General features: G+C 33.1%; 1 protein-coding gene across 1 annotated transcript in view; it reads right to left on the bottom strand.

The window, feature by feature from the left end:
* LOC113497127 (ATP-binding cassette sub-family G member 1-like) overlaps positions 1-20,430 on the bottom strand; it is a 76,223-nt gene that overhangs the window by 36,092 nt on the left and 19,701 nt on the right. Inside the window, exon 2 of the mRNA XM_026876520.1 lies at positions 15,585-15,652. Within this exon, the coding sequence (XP_026732321.1) occupies positions 15,585-15,642 (58 nt within the window). The 5' untranslated portion in view covers positions 15,643-15,652. The remainder of the gene's footprint in view (positions 1-15,584; positions 15,653-20,430) is intronic.

The following is a 20,430-nucleotide window of genomic DNA, read 5'->3' as shown; positions in this document are numbered from 1 at the left end:
GATTTCTATGTAGCTTTAACCTATAAGCCTGCACACGTGACGGAAGCTTAAAAAATGGAGTAACTTACCCCGTTTTCCCAATATTTCCCTTCACTGCTCTGCTCCTATTGGTCGTAGCGTAATGAAAAGTATACTATAACCTGCCCAAGAGTATGAAGAATAATTGTGCCAAATTTCGTTAAAATCCGTCGAGTAGTTTTTGTTTCTATAACGAATATACAGACAGACAGACAGACAGACAGACAGACAGACAGACAGACAAAAATTTTACTGATTGCATTTTTGGCATCAGTAGCGATCCCTAACCACCCCTTGATAGTTATTTTTTAAATATATTTTGTGTACAGAATTGACCTCTCTACAGATTTATTATAAGTAAGTATAGATATAGATATAATTTTAGGGAGAATATTTCCGTCATACATGATTTCTATGTAGCTTTAACCTATAAGCCTGCACACGTGACGGAAGCTTAAAAAATGGAGTAACTTACCCCGTTTTCCCAATATTTCCCTTCACTGCTCTGCTCCTATTGGTCGTAGCGTAATGAAAAGTATACTATAACCTGCCCAAGAGTATGAAGAATAATTGTGCCAAATTTCGTTAAAATCCGTCGAGTAGTTTTTGTTTCTATAACGAATATACAGACAGACAGACAGACAGACAGACAGACAGACAGACAGACAGACAAAAATTTTACTGATCGCATTTTTGGCATCAGTAGCGATCCCTAACCACCCCTTGATAGTTATTTTTTAAATATATTTTATGTACAGAATTGACCTCTCTACAGATTTATTATAAGTATAGATTATGGTCATTATTATAGTAACACGTGTATTTATTCAGAGTTTTGGTATTGCATGTAGGTACATGCTTTTCAATTTCATCTAGAAGTCAACAAAATATTTACAGTAGAAACGGAAAAAGCTTTTCCGAAATCCTGGCTCAAGCCGAGAACAGTTTTTATTTTCATAATTTATTTATGGCGGAAAAATATAGTTTACATCATCGCGCTACGACCAAACGGACCGACTAAGGAATTTAATCCTTGTGTCGCCGGGAGATTCACAACATTCAAGTCACGTGCACGAAGACACTCAGGACACGCGTTCGTAGACCACACAAGCACTATTCCAACCCATGCAGGTTATCCGTGCAGTCAAAGAGATAGTGGCACATATCAACAATTGAACTTATTTCACAATAAAAAAAGTCTGAATATCCAAACCGAGTTACTTCCGTAACTACTACATCATATTACGTAAAGGAATGCCAACATATTATTTATCTGGCCCTTTACAAACAATACGTAATTAGATATAAACAAAACTTGTTGTTCACACATTTCCGCAATAATAGTTTTATTTGTGTCGCACATGTGAGGTCAATAATTCACGGACGCGATGTGCCTTTGTAATTTAACATCTGCGAAGACAACAGGCATGTATTATACTAGATATGAATATGAATTGTAAAATAAATATATAACGACTTAAGATAATCTATTTTTTTACTATCTGTGCCCTGCGATGTCGTTTGTTGATAAAAATAATCTATGTTTGAGATAGAAGAAGAAGTCAGGAATGTCAGTTAACTCTATGCTAAATTTTATGAAAATCGATTCAGCACAAAACTTTGTATTCAGCGTTCTATGAAAACTTCATTAAGATAAGAAGGTATACGGGACTGAATGCATCAGATAAGGATAGAAACTATTAATAATTTAGCTAATAAATTCAAAAGTTTGTCAAAAAAGTTAACGTCTTTTTTATTATCATATCAAATGTCAATGTGTACAAATCGATAATATATTCATTAAAAATTTACATAATATTCAAATCAATCAACGTTACCTCTAATTGAGCTATGAATTATTTAACGCTGTATCTTAATCTTTACCAACTGTTGTTAAGGCTATATCATAGAATCTTCTGCTAAATGGTCCATTAATCTTGGTATATTTTCCTCTATAAGTCACGTTGTCCCTAAGGCTGTATCGCTATGAAACACTTATCACTAGCTAAGGATACGATACAGGATCTTTTTTATTATCTTTTTACTTGAAATGATTTTTCCACACGTAAAAATTGGTTATTGTTCAACTTAATTGTCCAAAAGATGCGTTGTTTTATAAAAGAAGACCTTGACAGGCTAAAGCCTTTATCAATCGAAAGTTTCTACAGCTAACTTCAGATTTTGATTTTAATTTATATTTGCCTAATTTGCCAAATTTCTCCCCCGAGGAAGTGAGTGTCCATGCGGATTTCTGGAACCCTGTTAAAGAAAGGATTTAAACATGAGGTGAAAAGTACGCCATGAAGCCATAAAGATTACTATCGGTACAAAAAGTGTATCACACGCTTACTGCTCAACCCAATCTATCTATAGGCTAAATAAACCTATACCTAGTCTACATGAGATCTCATTCTACAATAATGCCTTTTTGCCTAAAATTGATCATGAAATATGTTAATTAACTAAACATATTTGTAACCGGTTTGGCATTTCCTACAAATCCAGCGCAAACCGCTTCAAAGCTAACGATTATCTCATATGCAAATTGAATTAATATCGAAAATTGGTTAAATTATTATCGGTTTAGAAAAAAATAACTACTTTGTGTCATTGACACTGACTGACTGAGAATAATTAATATTTATTTAAGTCTTTAAGCACCGTCTCGAGTACTTTGTCTGCACGGATAGCCGAGTGGAGCTCACCACGAGAAAGCCACTGTGCGTGACTTGTCGCGGGTTCGATCCGCGCGTAGGACAGTCACATTTGTGTGAACCAAGACGCTTATTATGGGTATCGTTGCCAATGTACCATAAGTAACTCAATTTCTTCAATTTTTCAACTGACATGTCAAACTCACTTCGCTAAAAACATTTGTAGTTTTAATAGGCAAATTCTTATTAAAATTTAGCTATTAAAATTTAATATTTATTATATTAAAGCCGTAAATGATCTAAAACAAAGTTGCAATAAACAGGGTTAAGGATATCCCAATGTCAAAAGCTTAACAGAACACACACTTATTAAATGTTGTCAGGGTATATAGAGAAATCTTTGTATAATAAATATAAATTGCAACCATTACATAAATCACTGGACTAAGGCGATATTTATCAATGACAGGTAAGCAAACAACACGACATCTTATTAATTGTATCGAGTACCTACTGATGTAGATTCATAGAACTGATAGAACTAATGAGAATTCATTCGTTTCTTGGGCTGTAAACTCAAATACCTATATAGACTTAGTAGTGATACCTTATTTGTGATATGTTTAGTTATCAGAAGGCTTAGTTAGAACTGAAACTACGGCGGGTGACGGAGTCAATGTTATAATAGGTTAGGTTTCGCGTTAGTTTGCGAAAGCGTTCCTTATAGTCAGGGACCAACACTGACTATAAGTGATAATTGGAAACCTGGTATAAACGCAACCTTATAGTATTTAAAAGATGACTAATAGAATTAAGTTTAGTGTATTTCTTATATTGCCGCAACAAACGCTGGCGCGCTGGTTCCATGTGGCCCAGAATAGAGAATCGTGGTAGAATTTGCGGGAGGAATTTTCCCAGAAGTGGGACAAAGTAGGTTAGATAAAAAAAAGGTACAATATTTTAACCTTAATTCAGCCCTGATGTGGCCGTCTTTTCGTCAAGTCGCTTTAAAAAAAACAACACAAAATTTCCTTTTGAAATATTTTTTTTATTTAAATGTTTTACATTTAAGTAAAAAAAAATATCTGTTAAATACTGACACGCCAATAATGCAGCTCAATTATAAAGTCATTTTATATCATTATGATGTAGAAATATGATACCTGACATTGAAACCGACATTTTCTATTTAACCATCAATCAAAGTTCCCTTGAAAGCTATCAGTCTAGATCTTGTGATCTCTTGAATGAATACAAAGTTATTTGCTGACTAGTATCAAGTATTGAAGTAGTATGTATTTAATCTGTAGGTTTTAATCAAAAGTTGGTGTTTGGGAACATATATACTTACCGTTTCACGTATAAAAATGATATTTAAATGATTATCGTATAAAATGATTTAAATACATTCGCTATTATTGTTAATGTAATCTAGTTAATCAATTTATAGAAGACACACAGACAAACAGATAGCAATTATAACACAAATACAAAATATAACATAATAATATGGTAAGTATAATATTTTCACGGCATCGTCCGAGATTTCACACTAATCTTCTAAGTTCAACTTTGTATGAACATCTTTACTCTAATACATTCCCACATAGTAACCGGACATAATAAAGGGCTATCTATGCATAGGTAGGTACTTTATAATAATAAAAATCCCGTCCGACCTTGAAGGACATAATGAGCGACTTAATGGAGATTGTAAAAAAAAACATCTAAGTCAATAAAACTCTCTTTAACACAAAACTGGAATTTGGAAAATTTCCTTTATGTATAACACGCCACTCAATGCTTATCACTAATTTTTGATGCGAAAGTTTTGTATGTAGGGATCTAAACTTGGAACACAGATAGTTAATAACCTGGATTAACATAGGAAAGTTTTATCCCGATTTTATGTTCCCGTGGGATCATTTTAGTTTTAAAGCGGGCGGGCCCGTGGGCTACAGCGAGTCGTTTATAATTATATCTTATTTCCAGTCATATCACCTTTAAAATACTAGGTACAGCGATTTTACCCTTAGAAATTTTGCCCCTCTTTCCGATGAGTTCGCATTTATTGCCAAAATAAAATAATCATCTCCAGAAACCTGGCATTATTCACTTTCTGAGGTCAGGTCTAATGGAAAGATTCGGTCATTCGTCTGAAAGTTCACATATCGATAACTTCAATGCGTATCTGTTGTTTTATTTAATACAATTGTTTGTTTATTATTTTTGTTCTACCAAAGTTCCAACCACTGACACTTTTTACGTCAAAGTTATGTCTCTATCAATCAACTTCTCTTTCCCTTGCGTCTCTTGACGCAATAAGTGTAAAACAGACGTGTTTAAAATAGACGCTGCTCTATGCATATTGTGTGGCATCTACTCTTTACTCGACAAGGCAATGGTGGAGAATTAATCAGCCCTTAAAGAAAAACTAAGGAAGATTTTAATAGCAATGCCGCGGGCAAAAACCAGTTCCTTGTAAATGCGAAAAGATAAATCCATCACGCAATGATAAATAGGCAATTAATATGCTAATAAAGACTGATCCAGACGGTTTGAGTGAATCAGGGGTGATGAGCATTCTGCACTACCTAGTATTTAACAGTATTTGCATATATTGTATGTTAATTGATTCGAATCATTACTGGCATAGTATTACATAAACTTTACTGGATTTTAACTGGAATCAATGCATAGTTATTCAAAAACTACCTTATTTTATATTAAAATTCTAATACCGATAAAATTCGAATCTAACCACCGTTTTAAAAGTTTATTGTAAACTAGCTGTTGCCCGCGACTTCGTCCACGTGGTTAGAATTTTTCCCGTTTTTTTCACATTTTCCATTGTATCTTCGCTCCTAATAGTCGCAGCGTGATGTTATATAGCCTATAGCTTTCCTTGATAAATGGTCTATCCAACACAAAAAGATTTTTTCAATTCGAACCAGAAGTTCCAGAGATTAGCGCGTTCAAACAAATAAACAAACAAACTCTTCAGCTTTATATATTAAGTATATAGATTAGTATAGATATTATCAAGTATCAGCTACTATTAAAATACCGGCCTGAAAATGTTCGCCCTTATTTTTTTTTATATTTGCCCGTATCATATGGTTGAAGTACGTACGTACATCCTAGTATCGAAGTTTAAATAGGTTTTCTTCGTGGCTTTACTTTGACTCAGGCATGACAATTTAATCACGATGTTTTCTATAAAGAAAATTAATTAGATTTTTTTATAAAAAAAATCTGTCTGTTGTTATCCAATTTCTGAAGACAAGGTTAACTATTCAAAATGTTATTCGGATCTAATATTAAACACCTGTTAAAGTTATTAACTGAATGTTTCGCACGGTGCTCTACAACAGAAAAAAAAACACTAGTCTAGACTTTGTAATAAGGATAAACACAGCTAAATGTTTATTGTATAGGTTTTTATCTAAAAGTTTAAATGAAAACGTGGAAGCGTACAACCAATTAAAATGATTATTTTTTACCGTTTTATTTTGATTAGGTTGACGCTATTCAATTGTTTTTATCGATGAAATTAATTGCTATTGAAAATTATGGTAGGTACGTGGGATTCTAACTAACTAATACATTGTGAATTATATTTTGTTGCCAACTGTACAATCATATTTAATAGCCAACAGTCACCAGTTCGAATCCTGTCTGAGGTCAAAAAAATCCATTGTATTATTTGTTTTTTATTGCAAATACGAGCCACTACGTCACGGTTTCCGCTTACCAAATAGCATAATTAATAAAAAAAGTGTCTAGTGTTTTATCAATTTTAATTGTCCAAATACAAAAATATACATTTCATAATTATCAAAAGCCTTCGCACATATGCCAGTCTTCATAGACTTTATCGCTTGATTGGACCTGCATACATTGCAAGTCCATCCCTTTGCCACCACAATACCGAGAACGAGCTTATCACGTGACTTCAATGGAAACTAAATCAAACGGGGTGATGTAATTGTCGTCCTACATTCGAAGATGTGTACTTGACCCATTGTCCCGTAACACTAACAATCCAGATACCGCTATACTTTAGTAATCGAATAGGTAATGATTAGTTCGTTGAAAACAGATCAAAGGTCGTATGGGCAAACACGTGTGTTTAAAGATTTTTTTTTTCAGGCCATGCTCTATGGAGGTTTTATTTCATGAGTGTTAAGTTAGTTTTTCCAACCCCTTTGGATAGTGACATTGTGACAGCCGTTAGGTATGATAGAAAACGTACGTATGGAGATGGTAAGTCAAAGTCTCTGCCTTATCGAAATAAAATATCATTTATCAAAATTTGAGCTTCATCACATCATTTTGCGCAGCTTTAATATCATTACATATATCTCGAAAAGACTGAGAGATTTTGTAAGAGAGCTAGAGAAAGCATCTCCTAAAGAAAGCTTATGACGGTTATGAAGCAAGACGGCAACCTACACGACGCAGAGCCTCTTCCATAATTGCAACAGGAAAACTTAACGTAGCTCTAGGATGTCACAGATTTTTGCATCCATGAACAATCCATATACATATGACTTTCTTCGAGTCTTCATTCCAGTAGTTCGTTCTAACACACAAATCTTCTGATAATGACAGACTGATGTGTCTACCTTCTGTCTTCAACTTACGCTCCTGTTAACGCAAAACTCTTTTAAATGTACCTAATTCATTAATAATTTAAAGTAGATTAATATTTATCTGCTAAACCGATTTGATGTTGACCTCTTTCAGATACAGCAGCGATTAATATAATATTGATATTATTTGATATAGTAATAGAATTATCACATTTAATCATAATTGTAAACAACCTTGTATCTCTTAATACATAGCTTTGATAAGATTGATTGAAGGTGAGGTATATTAAAGGCAGGGACCGGACAACCCCACTTTAGAGTTAAGCCGTTTGACAGGGTAACCCGTACACGGGGTAACTCATATCGCAGTGTTACCTTTTGTTCGAGTTACATCCTCGAAACCCAGCGAAATGGTTAACACCTTCATTATGGTAACCACGTGAAGGGGTTAACCCCTTCAATAACTTAACCCTTTGAAGTGGTTACCTTCACGAAAGGCTTTTATTCGTGTTACCCTGAATTACCCACTAAACTTGAGCTGCATACTTGCACCCTAGCGGCCCCTCATTGCTTTACTAAGACTACAGCTGATTTTCTTCTATCGCCGACGCGTCGCGCCGCGACTCGCGCCTCTCGGACAAACTACCTACGCGCGAAACGTCATATAGGTAACTAGCTGTTGCCCGCGACTTCGTCCGCGTGGTTAGAAGATATAAGTTAGGAATTTTTGAACGAAAGCCCTCGAAGATTAATATTTTTTCCTCGTATTTGCCACATTTTCCATTAAATCTTCGCTCCTATTAGTTGCAGCGTAATTTTATATACCTAGCCTAAAACCTTCCTCGATTATTGGTCTATTGAACACAAAATGAGATCAAATTTTTTAGATGAAATTATTTATAATAATTTAAAAAAAAATCGAATACAAGTTTTTTTTCATTTTTTGCATTTTCTGAGAAGATTTGACGGGTGAATTTTCGATTGAAAATTAGTGTTTTTTATATTAATTCAAAATAAGGTGAAAAAATAAATATTTTTCATCAAATAAATTATAGCGTATTTGGGACACAAAAAAGTAAGTTTTCACCAAATTTCGTTACAAAAATAAATTTTTGTAAAAGATAAAAATAAAAAACCACAATCTTGGTTTTTTAGATTTTTCACATAAATTTTGAGGTTATGTGAAAAAAATGTAAACACAAAAGTTTTAGATCTTTTTCTTTTAGAACTTTGCCATTTGACTTTTTTCGATACGAATTTTAATTTTGCCGGAAATCGATAAAAACCGTTTTTTACTCTTCAAACGTCACTCCCACCCCCTTCCCGACCTCAGATCACCCGTAAATTATTTTTCCTTTCATTTTTATAATATTCCCCTCCTTTTCTAATGGGTTTCATCCAACTATTTTTTTTTGGTTTTAAAAATTATCGACCCTGGTCTACAAGTATAGACACGAAAAATATATATCACAACGTTTGAAAAGTGCGACAAGCAAAATTAAACTGAAAGATCATATCCACAATGATTTTTATTCTATGTTTACAAGTCGCTCGGTAAATGCAACAATGGCGCCGCTGGGCGGTAAGATGTCACGTGCGCTCGTGGTTATACTATTTTCAAACTAATGTCTATGATAAAGAGTGCATATTGCATTGTCTTAGGTTGGAGTGGGTTACCCTGTTACAGTGTTACAGGGTAGTGAAAGGGTAACCTGTTCGGAACAGGGTTGCAATAATCCGTTCGAAGGTGTAACATATGTCATAGGGTTTTTTCTTGAAGCGCTTAAAAAAACCCCTTCAAAAACCCTTTCAATGAGTATCCGGCCGGTCCCTGATTAAAGGTAAAAGTTAAGTATGTTTGAAGGTAATAAACAGCTGACTTTCTGGAACGAAAATAAGAGGCTTAAAGGGTTGGTTTTCACTGGTGCAAAGGGTGCTAACACGATTTATCAAGGATTGCAACGCATTGCTATACACCGACATAAAAGCGCGGATGACGTAGCTCGGCTTTTCAGGTTTAGTCAGTACCTAAGAGTCTGACGCTACGCGTTCTCTCCCCCGAGGAAGGCACAGGTAGTCCGCGAATCATTCTGTAAATCTCCAATCCGCATCAGAAGAAACACTATTATTGATTCGTAATTGTGCATGAGGCGATACCAGTCACCGTCGTGTATCATGATTAAGGACTCCAGTTGGCTCCGAAACTAGACGGACAATATCGATAAACAGGCGTGAGTAAAGTGATGTTAAATAAATATAATCAGCCATGTGATTGACCGTTTCACTATACCTTTGGATTGAACCTATTAGCCCTAAAGAAATCAAATAACAAAGCCGTTATCACGTAATACATCAGATACAATGTATCTACTAAGCAGCGTCGTTTTTTATATTATAAAAGATATTTTTAGTTTAATTATGTAAATAGAAGAATGTCTTTACCTATCTAAAGCATTAAAAACTACGTAACGTCGTAGGATATTCAGAAAATCACCTTAGAAACAGAAAAGGAATTTAGATTTTAATGGTTGAATAAATTAATTCGGCATGGCAATAGCCCTTAATTACAAAATGGCCTTGCCTTTCTGACAAAGATTATCTTTAATACCTTTAGGTATTTTCTTAAACTCGTGGCAGTATCATTTAATGTAATTTACGCATCATGAGAAATCGTAAAATAAATTATATCACAATTAATTGTACATGAACAAAGTAAATAATTACACAATAATCTGATCATTAAACTTTGTAATTTCGTAATGTTAATTGTACTTTTAATACATACCTACTTGTTAAATGTGTGACACAATGTTAACTATTTTACACGTGTAACTTTATGCAGTATAATTCATAATCTAGAACATTGTTCTTTTTGACAGACTTTGAGAACAATGAGGTTCTATTCCACTGTTTTTCTTTTTAAGTTTTCTTTGCAAGTTCCAATTTCAAAATGTTATTTAGCAGGTTCATTAAAAAATATCGTGTTGAAATTGTCGTTGTGTGTTTACAATAAAAAAAAACATCAAATGTTTGTCCGCATGGTAAGTATTTATGTATATTATGCTGACCGTTTAATATGAAGTGCTTATAACTTTACGTCAAACTTAAATTAAATTTATTATTTCAGCAACAAATTTGTAAGACAGGTAGTTTTTCAGGATCGTTATCTTACTTTCGAGGTTCTTTCTATCTCAAAGAAATAAACGAATAGATAGGTAAATAATTTACCTTCACGACAATAAAATATTCAAATAAACAATAATGCATTGTGAACTAAGTTCACGGACTCGCGTTATCAATAGGGTCAGTAAATCAGACCGGCGCGGCGGCGCGGGCGCAGCGCGGCGAGTCACACCGGATTCGTAACAGCTGGGCTGTCACATTTTTCTTGTATGTTTTTGTACTTTGTAAATTGTCGTGCTTAATTAACAAAAAAGTTTGGAAAATATAGGTCAGGTTTGCCTAGGAAGCCGTGGAATGGAGTAAGAATATAGGCCACAATAATAAGAAATTATTATTTTCCTTTGACATTTCTGTTTTTGACCAATATTTTGTTTAATTATGACCTGCCCTTGTGCTGAGTTATCTGGGGTTCGACACAAACGCAAAAGTCGCATTTCGTGACCTTATCTCGCCTTGGACTTCAATCCCATTTAAAGATCGTCTCTAGTGCTAAGTGAAAAATAAAAATAAGGATTAATTCCCATTGAAACCTCTTTTCAAATCAAGTACTACTTGATATTGTTACAACCATAATACAACCTCATTGGTGAGATCGCACCGTTTACCGTTAAGGGTGCGGTGAACGAAAACTTTTCCATACAAACGTAATACCAAAATCATTGTCGCTACGAACATATCACCGACTTAAAGTTATGTTATTCGGATACAGACGGTATTTATCTAGGTTCCTATTAAACTTTTAGTTTAAAACATTTACTATTTACGAAATGCGAGCGAATTACATTTCGTATATTTTAACACCGCTAACAGCATGTTTTGAACTTAATATTTCTGTACTTAAAACATTAATATTCTTAAAATCCTTTTAATAGGAACACAGATTATATAGTCTAGTTGCAATTTATCAAAAAAAAAGTGGACATATAATAAGTTTTCATTCATAATTTTTGGTATTACGGAACACAACCAAATTTATCACAAATCTGGAACCATATTATCGCTGTCGCATGTCTCACCAACGTCCAACACGCTATGTTTGTGTGCGTGTACGCACTGCTCGTGGCATGCGCTGGCGTTGGGTTCGACATTATAACTATTAGGTAGTTTACCGATGTAAAAGATTGTTTTGTTGTTTATAGTTAAATAAAGTATTCATTTTTGACGACGACGTAATAAGTGATAATTAAAATTAATAGTTAAATAAATTTAATAATTTGGACGGGGTAGAACGAGGGCGAGCACATAGGTTTTGTTTACTTTTTGTCTGCTTTAGTCTGGTATAGCGCGCCTAGATTAATACCTACTCTGTCAATGTTAATTGGATTTCTCCTTTACTTTAAATTTGAGTGTTATAATATATTTGTTGTAGCATTTGAATTTGAAATTATGGTTTCAAGACTTATAGCAAAGAAATATATTTATCAAGGTTTTTTGACACTTTCATTCAATTTGACTACACGGATAGCCGAGCGGTTGAGGTTATCCCGCCTAAACCACTGGGCGCGACGTGTCGCGGGTTCGATCCCCGTGTAGGATAAGCGTTTGTGTGATTCACGAATGCTTGTTCTGAGGCTAGGTGTCTTTGTGCATGTGAATTGTACGTTTGTAAAAGCCCCGCAACACATGGATTAAATTCCTTTCCTTAGTGCGGGAGTAGCTTTTTATCAAAAAAGAAAGAAAAAAAATCTGTAGCACTTTAAGAAGACGAAGAACTGATTTTAATGAAATTTGGCACAGTACCTACTACGTATTACGTACCTACAAGCAAAGTAAAACTTTAACAAGGTAGGAATTAAAAAAAACCGTTATAATCCCTACTAATATTCCCTACTATACCTAATATTATAAATGCGAAAGTAACTCTGTCTGTCTGTCTGTTACGCTTTCACGTCTAAACCACCGAACTGATTTTAATGAAATTTGGTACAGAGATAGAGTTGACCTTGAGAAAGAACATAGGATAGTTTTTATCCCGGACTTTTGAAGAGTTCTCTTTCTTGGAAACGCGATATAACCGACATCGACGCGGACGAAGCCGTGGTCGAAAAGCTAGTAATAAATATATTTTTTATTAACTAACTATTTACTTACGAAATATTACCTAACCTTAATGTATGTACTGTTTAATATAATATTTAAATAAACCGCCTCTAGCATACCTAGTTTAAAATTTCAAACGGAACTTGGTAACAGTTGTCGCTCGCTGTAGGTGATTATCGCGTAGGTATAGGCGAGTTACGACGGAGTCGACGGAGGCCTCTAGCCAATACATGGATGTGGTGGGAGTGAAATATTTGGAAAAAGATTTAATGGAAAAATGGGATAGTGTAAAACAATAGGCACTCTTTCTTATTGCAAAAAAAAATGAAACTTGGGTGGATTACTTACGTAATATTTGTTACCTATTAGGTACCAAAAAATAAGTTTCATAACGAAAACATACTCTTGATCATTTTAAATTTACCGAATTTTAATCTACACGAATATTATAAAGAGGAAAACTTTGTTTGTTTCATTGTATTGAATAAGCTCATAAACTACTGGACCGATTTTAAAAAATATTTCACCATTCGAAAGCTACATTATCCACGAGTAATATAGGCTATATTTAATTTTGCACAAAGATAGGGTTACGTAAGATTAGGGTTTTTCGGACACAAGGTATAAAAAATCAACCAAAAAAGTCACTTATTTTGCGTACCCTGCCTAAACCATTAAAGATAGAACCATAAAATGTTCTAAGTAATTGTAGATCTTATAAATATCTACAAAAAAGTCCGCGACACACTATACCTATCTATGTCGAGTGAGGAACAATAACCATTTTTTTTTATTGAAAAATCTTGTTTTTTTTTGGACTACATTTAAACGCGTTTATTTTACTCATGCTATTAATCCTTATCAAAATTAATTATTTCATCACTATGTACAGTTAATGTAGATAATATTTGGTCTTTGAATAATTAGAATTGGACGTTTGGTTCTGAAGTTATAGCGAAATTAAAATATTACGATTTCTGCTGCACGGCCCGTTATGATATTGTTGTGGTTATAAACGAGAAGGCGCTTTATATTAGCAAAATATATGTATTTTTTATCATATTTAAGGTCATAAATGTTATCTATACTTCTATAGGTACTATATATAAAGCTGAAGAGTTTGTTTGTTTGTTTGAACGCGCTAATCTCAGGAACTACTGGTCCAAATTGAAAAATATTTATTTTATCATCACACTGCGACTAATAGGAGCGAAGATACAATGGAAAATGTGGAAAAAAATAGGGCGGGTATAAATTATAACTTATATCTTCTAAACACGCGGACGAAGTCGCGGGCGACAGCTAGTTTTGAATAAAGTGGATATGCGTGCGTTACGGTATGTTGGTATACCTATCTTTCTTTGGTGAGACATACGAGAGCGCAAATATTTTTTGATAATCTGCAACTAGACTATATAATCTATGTTCCTATTAAAATGATATTAAGATTATTAATATTAAGAATTAAATTACAGAAAAAATAAGTTGAAAACATGCTGTTAGCGGTGTTAAAATATACGAAATGCAATTCGCTGGCATTTCGTAATAGTGAACAGTGAGTAGTTTTAAACTAAAAGTTTCATAGGAACCTAGATAAATTAAATACCGTCTTTTGGTATTACGTTTGTATTGAAAAGTTTTCGTTCACGTTTTATTTTATTAGATTTTTAGATTTAAGATACCTAATATCATTAAATCTTCTGATACAGCCATCGTACAATAATTTCCAAAAAAAGCATTACTGGTTTTTGTGTTCACCAACGGTTCCGAAAATTAAATAAAAAAAATAAATCATTTACTGAACAAAATTAGTACAATGCAGTGGTTATCAGTCATTATGAATGACTAGCTACAAACGTACTACACGCACGCACACAGCTACGCGCTGCGCCGCGAGAAGTCCGATAGAGATAGCAATGTTTCGTCCGATTTTTGGCTCGCGTCGAATTGCAGTTGCGCGCTGCTTACACCGGCCTCTTAAAGATTCATACAGTGACTGTACAATAACAACATAATGATTTGCGACAAGAGAAGATACTTTCATATTTTTTGCAACTAGATATTGTTTTGTATTCTACGGTTTGAAGAAAATTATAATGACATACATTTCGAATTTGGAGTACTGCTCTACAAAAACAAGTGACAGTAGGGATCACGATCGAGTATTAGAAGTATAATCCTTTAAGAACGTTAGATAGAAAAAAAAGAAAAAACAATTAGGGAAAATCTATCCATGAAAGGACGTTACGCGTAAGTTCCATTCACTGCAAATTGATCAATTTAGGTACCTAGGTAAATAAAAAAGTAGGCATTAAATATTATTAAATTAAATTACCTAACGGATATTAAAAAAGCTGTCCTACTCCCTGCTCTTAATTTAAATTAGGAAGACTATTTAACAGCCGCGTCTACATGGCCAGTATTCAACAATATTTAGAAAGTTGACAATAAAAATCGGGCGCCAAGATCAATAGAAACATTGTGTTATACTTACACAATCACGCAACGACGTTTAAGGCGTTGTCTCTTTTCCACAACCGCAATCCTTACTTAAAAAGGTAGTGACAGGAATATACGTACGATATACTTATATCGATCTGATATCATGAATATTCAAGTACGTATCATACCTATTATGTATAAAAATATTTACTTACATGTTAATATCGTCACGATATGTCACTTTGTCTTTGTTTAGTGCAATGTTTACGTGATTCAATACAATGTAGTAAGTACTGGTTTATTGAATCATCTGATGACTGATGATACAATACTCGTGTAATTGCATTATCATACGTTGCAAAGATTTTATAATTACAAGGATAGGTCATGGTTTAGCGGTAAAACTAGGAGTATCGCTAAAGTTGCTTGTGTAACGTTTTCTACAATGAAAAGATTGAAATTATTTTAAATTATTTATGCTCAAATTATTTAAATCTACTTATTATTACTTATCTACTTAATATTTAAATAATTTAAGCAATAATCATTATTAAAAAACTAAATTACATTACTCAATATTACTTACTGATAATGAGCATGTGTATTTGCCATGTACTATATAAACTACAAAGAAAAGATTATATTATCTTACCTTTTGGTATGCCGAGGCTCTGCACTACGTAGGTTAGATTCCGAAACTCCAAATCCATTTTGGTTTAGCTGTAACAAAAAAATAGAAGTTGTTAGTATGTTTTACTCTATGCCCATGTATATTTATGGATAAATTCGGTTTTAATTAAGTAGTTATGATAAAGTAGCAAAATAATGTGAAAAAATATACTTTTTTTAGTATAGTTTTACTCAATTGCCTTTGAGAGCGAGATAATAATCATTTAAAAATGTAATAGCTCCATTTTTTTTTAATTATTGTTTGAATTTATTTATCCCCCAAAGCGTATTATAAACATTCTATATAGTAAATACATTTCTCGTGAATTTATTTTAAAATATGAACTAAAAACTTCATAAGCAATTATTACAAACCTAATTTAAATAAAAGGTGAGCTACAGGTAATTTAAGTTTTAATGATTAATATCCGTATTGTGAGAAGTTCAAAGCAATTACCATGTTCATGTAATCATCTTATTAATGTGCGGTTTGCTTGACAATTTAGTTCTTTAAAAATTACTCCTCCGATTCAAAAAGGCGTAAGATATTACGTATAAGGACTTTTATCATTTATAATCATTAAGTAAAGACAAGGGCCTGTCGATTCTAAAGTTACCCATCAAAGTATCCGGTAATGCCAAACATATTGGTCAAATATGAAATTGACAAGTCAAAATCACGTTACTTGTCGAAAAGGATATGGGTCCGCGTAAAATCTTTGTAATTGTACTCTTTCGGCCTATACAAGCAAAACATACACGAGCTTAAGAGATAATGATTACCATCGAAACCACTCCGAAGGTTCCGTTGGTTATCATTATTGGACTTCTATCATTATTGCATAACTGAAGCTACCTTTTTGTTTAAAGATAAATAAATAATAATTTGACATGGCTGTGCAAAAAAAGTCTTATGATATACATACATAGACATAAATAAAGATTAGATTAAAAATGTAAAACATGATGGTAAGAGATCCTGTTATATAACCTTCAGTTTTTAGATGACTAACTAGAAACAAAAAGTGTGTAAATTCTAAACTTGACAAGAAACAACAAGTTTTTTAGTATTATAAAGAGTAAAAACTAATATCATTAATTAATCGTTACATAATTATAAGGTACGGTTGGTATCTGCGGGATTTTCCGTAAGGGTTAGTCCCGGTAAAGAATGACAAAAAACGGGTGGGTTTTAGTCATTAAAAGTCTGACACTCCCTTCAAAGCGGGAGGTGTCATTTAGCGTTTAGCCTAATATGTTGGGTGACATATCTGTTCAAAGTCAAAACTCAAAGTCAAAGTATCTTTAATGGTTGATTGAGTTATTGGATACAGGTGTTAAATAATAATGATGAAGTACTAAACTCAGCCTATTAAGGCATACAATAATTAAATCATTAGAATTAACAAATAATTACAAAGTGTTAAGTTATTAAATATTAATTATGTATATTTTATACATTCCTTATAGTTTTGCTAACTGGCTTTTTTTAGCTGTAGTTTTCGTAGAGAAATTAATAATGATTACTTGATTACCTATGAGTCATCGGGAATCTTTTTATGTAAATACCAAACATTCATCTTGAATTTATACTTCAGAAAGAAGTTCAACGTTTTAGCATATTTTGATATATCCTACAACTAAAATAAGCTTGTATTTTTCAAATTAGATAATAAGATTACAAATCACAAAGTCGAGTAGTAGAAACTTCCTAAATTTTACTAAAAAAGCAACACTTAAACGATCACTTCAATTATTAATCCATCATCCTAGCCTTTCCAAATGATTTTGGGGTCGGCTTCCAGTCTAAACAAATCAGCTAAGTACAAGTGCTTTATCTGGCCCCCTCAACCCAGTTACTGGGCAACACGATACCTTCAATTATTAATATTATTAAAAACACCTTTCCAATAATCATAAATGATTTGTAAACAAAGAACAGCATTGGTAAACACAGATACGCAAGAGGCGACCCACTTGGCACGCTCCCGGGTATTTTTATAGCAACTTCGTAAAACGTGCCGATGTACTCAGTAGTACCACAAGTACCTTAAGTACCATTCACAGATTTCGTGATTACTATAAAATTATAAAGGAAAACTGATGTAACTGTGTAACCGAGAAAGCGTTATAAGCTTGTAGTGTCCATCTCCCTCTAAAATTGACTATCGTTCTGTTGGGACCTCATGGTTAAGCTTAGTCAATCAACAAGCATTAGACGGATCTTTAATTTAATAAATAAACATAAAATTCAAAGTATCTCTTTATTTTTTTTGGACATCGGTAAGTTCAAGAGTTTTATTTACTGTACTATTTTTTTTTTGGAATAAACTATGTATTACCTATTAAGATGACTAGGTATATGGAAAGTTATTCTTTCATATAAAAACAGGAATGGACTTTAATGCGATTAGAACGAATAAAGCATGAAAGAAAGGCTGGTTTTGCTCTATTTTTTATATTTGGTTTTAATTGATCGATATAAAAAACATATAGTCGTAGTGCAGTAAAAGATGACGTAATAGTATTTCTGTTTAGACGAGGGATCTTGCGACCGTCTCTCATTTAGACCCTGCTACTGCCTCTCAAAGTAAGTCTGTTACAGCTGTTTGAGTAAGATGCCGCTCTACAACTTGTCATACGTCATCCCTTTTCCACAACTGCAATAAGTTTATTTAGAAAGGAAGCAGTAACGCTGTGACAACAAGGATTTAACCTCATTATGCATATTTATTGAATATCAATTATAAACTTCACATTAATAGCAGTGACATGCAGATAACATGACCTATTCATATCATAAATAATGAAATCCGTTACAATAGCGGTCATGAGGAAAATACATAATATTATGACTGCGTGACACTAACACTAAACTGCTTTTAAATTAACAATAACAAAATGTTAAGGCTCTTTTAGACGAGGCAAGAAATGTCGTGTGAGTAACTATACATTGCCGGCTGTAATATGTCACGTTTGTTACCACAGCCTTGCGCCTACGCAATGTATGCCACTGCACGATATTTCTCGCCTCGTCTAAACAAGCCTTTACTTGAAATACTCATAAATCATCGTAAATAGATATAATAACAGGATATTTTTAGAAATATGGACGTTCGAATGTTATAGCGACCTTGTCGTTTAAAATGCAAGCTTAAACGAAAGTCCATAAGGTTATTTTTAGATTTGGAGTCGTAACCTTCCAAGTCCGAATGTTAAATAATAAAGATTTGATACGACAGTCTAATTTAGACTAAAACGAGGATTATTTTTGTCTGGAGCTATTATTGGTTCAAACAATTTCCTTGTATTTCATCAAGAATTGGACGGGAAAAAACATTCGTACATAAACCTAGTTAATTATTTTAATTATATTTTTAAGGGAACACATTATTGTTATCACACTACGAATACATGTTTGCCTATTGTGTAATTTTCCTTTAAGGCATTGCTTCCGAATGAAGTGAACGGTGAATGAATAGTTAAATAGCTCATTCATTCACATTGATTCATGGAAGCCATCGAAACGGTTGCGGTAGAGTACTTTCTTCTAACCACGTTTGACCTACATTGCGTCTGTGTTACTCTAGCTGAGCCCGGCGATTTTACTAGCGTTTTTGCAGATCCTACTGGTATAAGCGAGATAAATATAAAGCCTACACTTTTTTCCTATGACTACTGCCCGCTTTGGGGTTCTTGGTGAGCGAAATGGGTTTTCAGACTTCTATTTCTTAATAAATCTAAGACACTGAGGCGTGGACACTTAAAATCCAGATAATATTGTGATCTGAAGTCGCCAAACCACACATCTACAAACTTTCCCTGCTAAAGAATAGACCTGAGCTCTGCATTAGGATATCTATAGGTTGTTATTATTATGGACGATCCAAAAAAATTATTTTATTCGAATCGCTCTATTAGGTCCTATGATAAGCGCATGCAACCAGCCTCTATCAGCGCAAAACCTTTATTTTATTTTGCAATAACTATTTATTTAAAGCCAATTATAATATATGACGGACTACATGACAGATGTTGATTTTAATCTCGTACATTTGTAATAAATGATTATATCTACATTTAAACAACCTGTAGTTGTTTCAAAACATTCCTGTATACAAGTACCTACTAGATACATCTAATAATCGTGTTAAAAATTGCGTGGGCGCAATCGTATTAGCGAAAGCACAGAGTTACAATTCTATTGCCAAATCTTTTTTTTATTAAGTTATTGTTATTGCGATAACTGCGTGTAACAAATGACTTAATAAATATATATTTTTAATTAATTAATACCATTATGATTTTATTTCACAATGTTCATGTTAACAAACAAATTAATTAATTTCAGTGTGTTTTATTTATACTGATTTTATTTCAGACTGTACAGATGAAAACCTTGAACTTTTCTATCAAAACGGAAAGAGTGGAGATTCAATTCTAACCTCACTTTTAAGCTTATTTATTCTATTACATCTTTACAACTTACCAGATAAAAATTAAAAGGATTAAAAATTTCAATTTTGACTAAAGGTGCAACACAATAATCAGAGGTCAACAATCTTAACCTCAAATTGTAAATATACATACTATTCTAATCTGTTTGTTTGTCTAACAAATGAATGTATCTTACAAGTAGGTAGGTGAGTGTATAGCTAAAATTGAGGTCGATTAATTAACAGTGGAGTGTTATATTTGTGATTTGTCATACTGACATATATTGCTTTAACTATCGCGATAGTAATTTTGTAGTCTGCTTTGAACCGATTTTGAATATATTTAAGTTTAGATATAATACTGGACAAGGCTTTTAACATTAATCTTTTACT

This window comes from Trichoplusia ni, chromosome 1, assembly GCF_003590095.1.
Source record: "Trichoplusia ni isolate ovarian cell line Hi5 chromosome 1, tn1, whole genome shotgun sequence".
Classification (NCBI taxonomy): Eukaryota; Metazoa; Arthropoda; class Insecta; order Lepidoptera; family Noctuidae; genus Trichoplusia; species Trichoplusia ni.
Note: the sequence above shows the minus strand (reverse complement) of the source record. Positions and strands in the feature narration are given on the sequence as shown.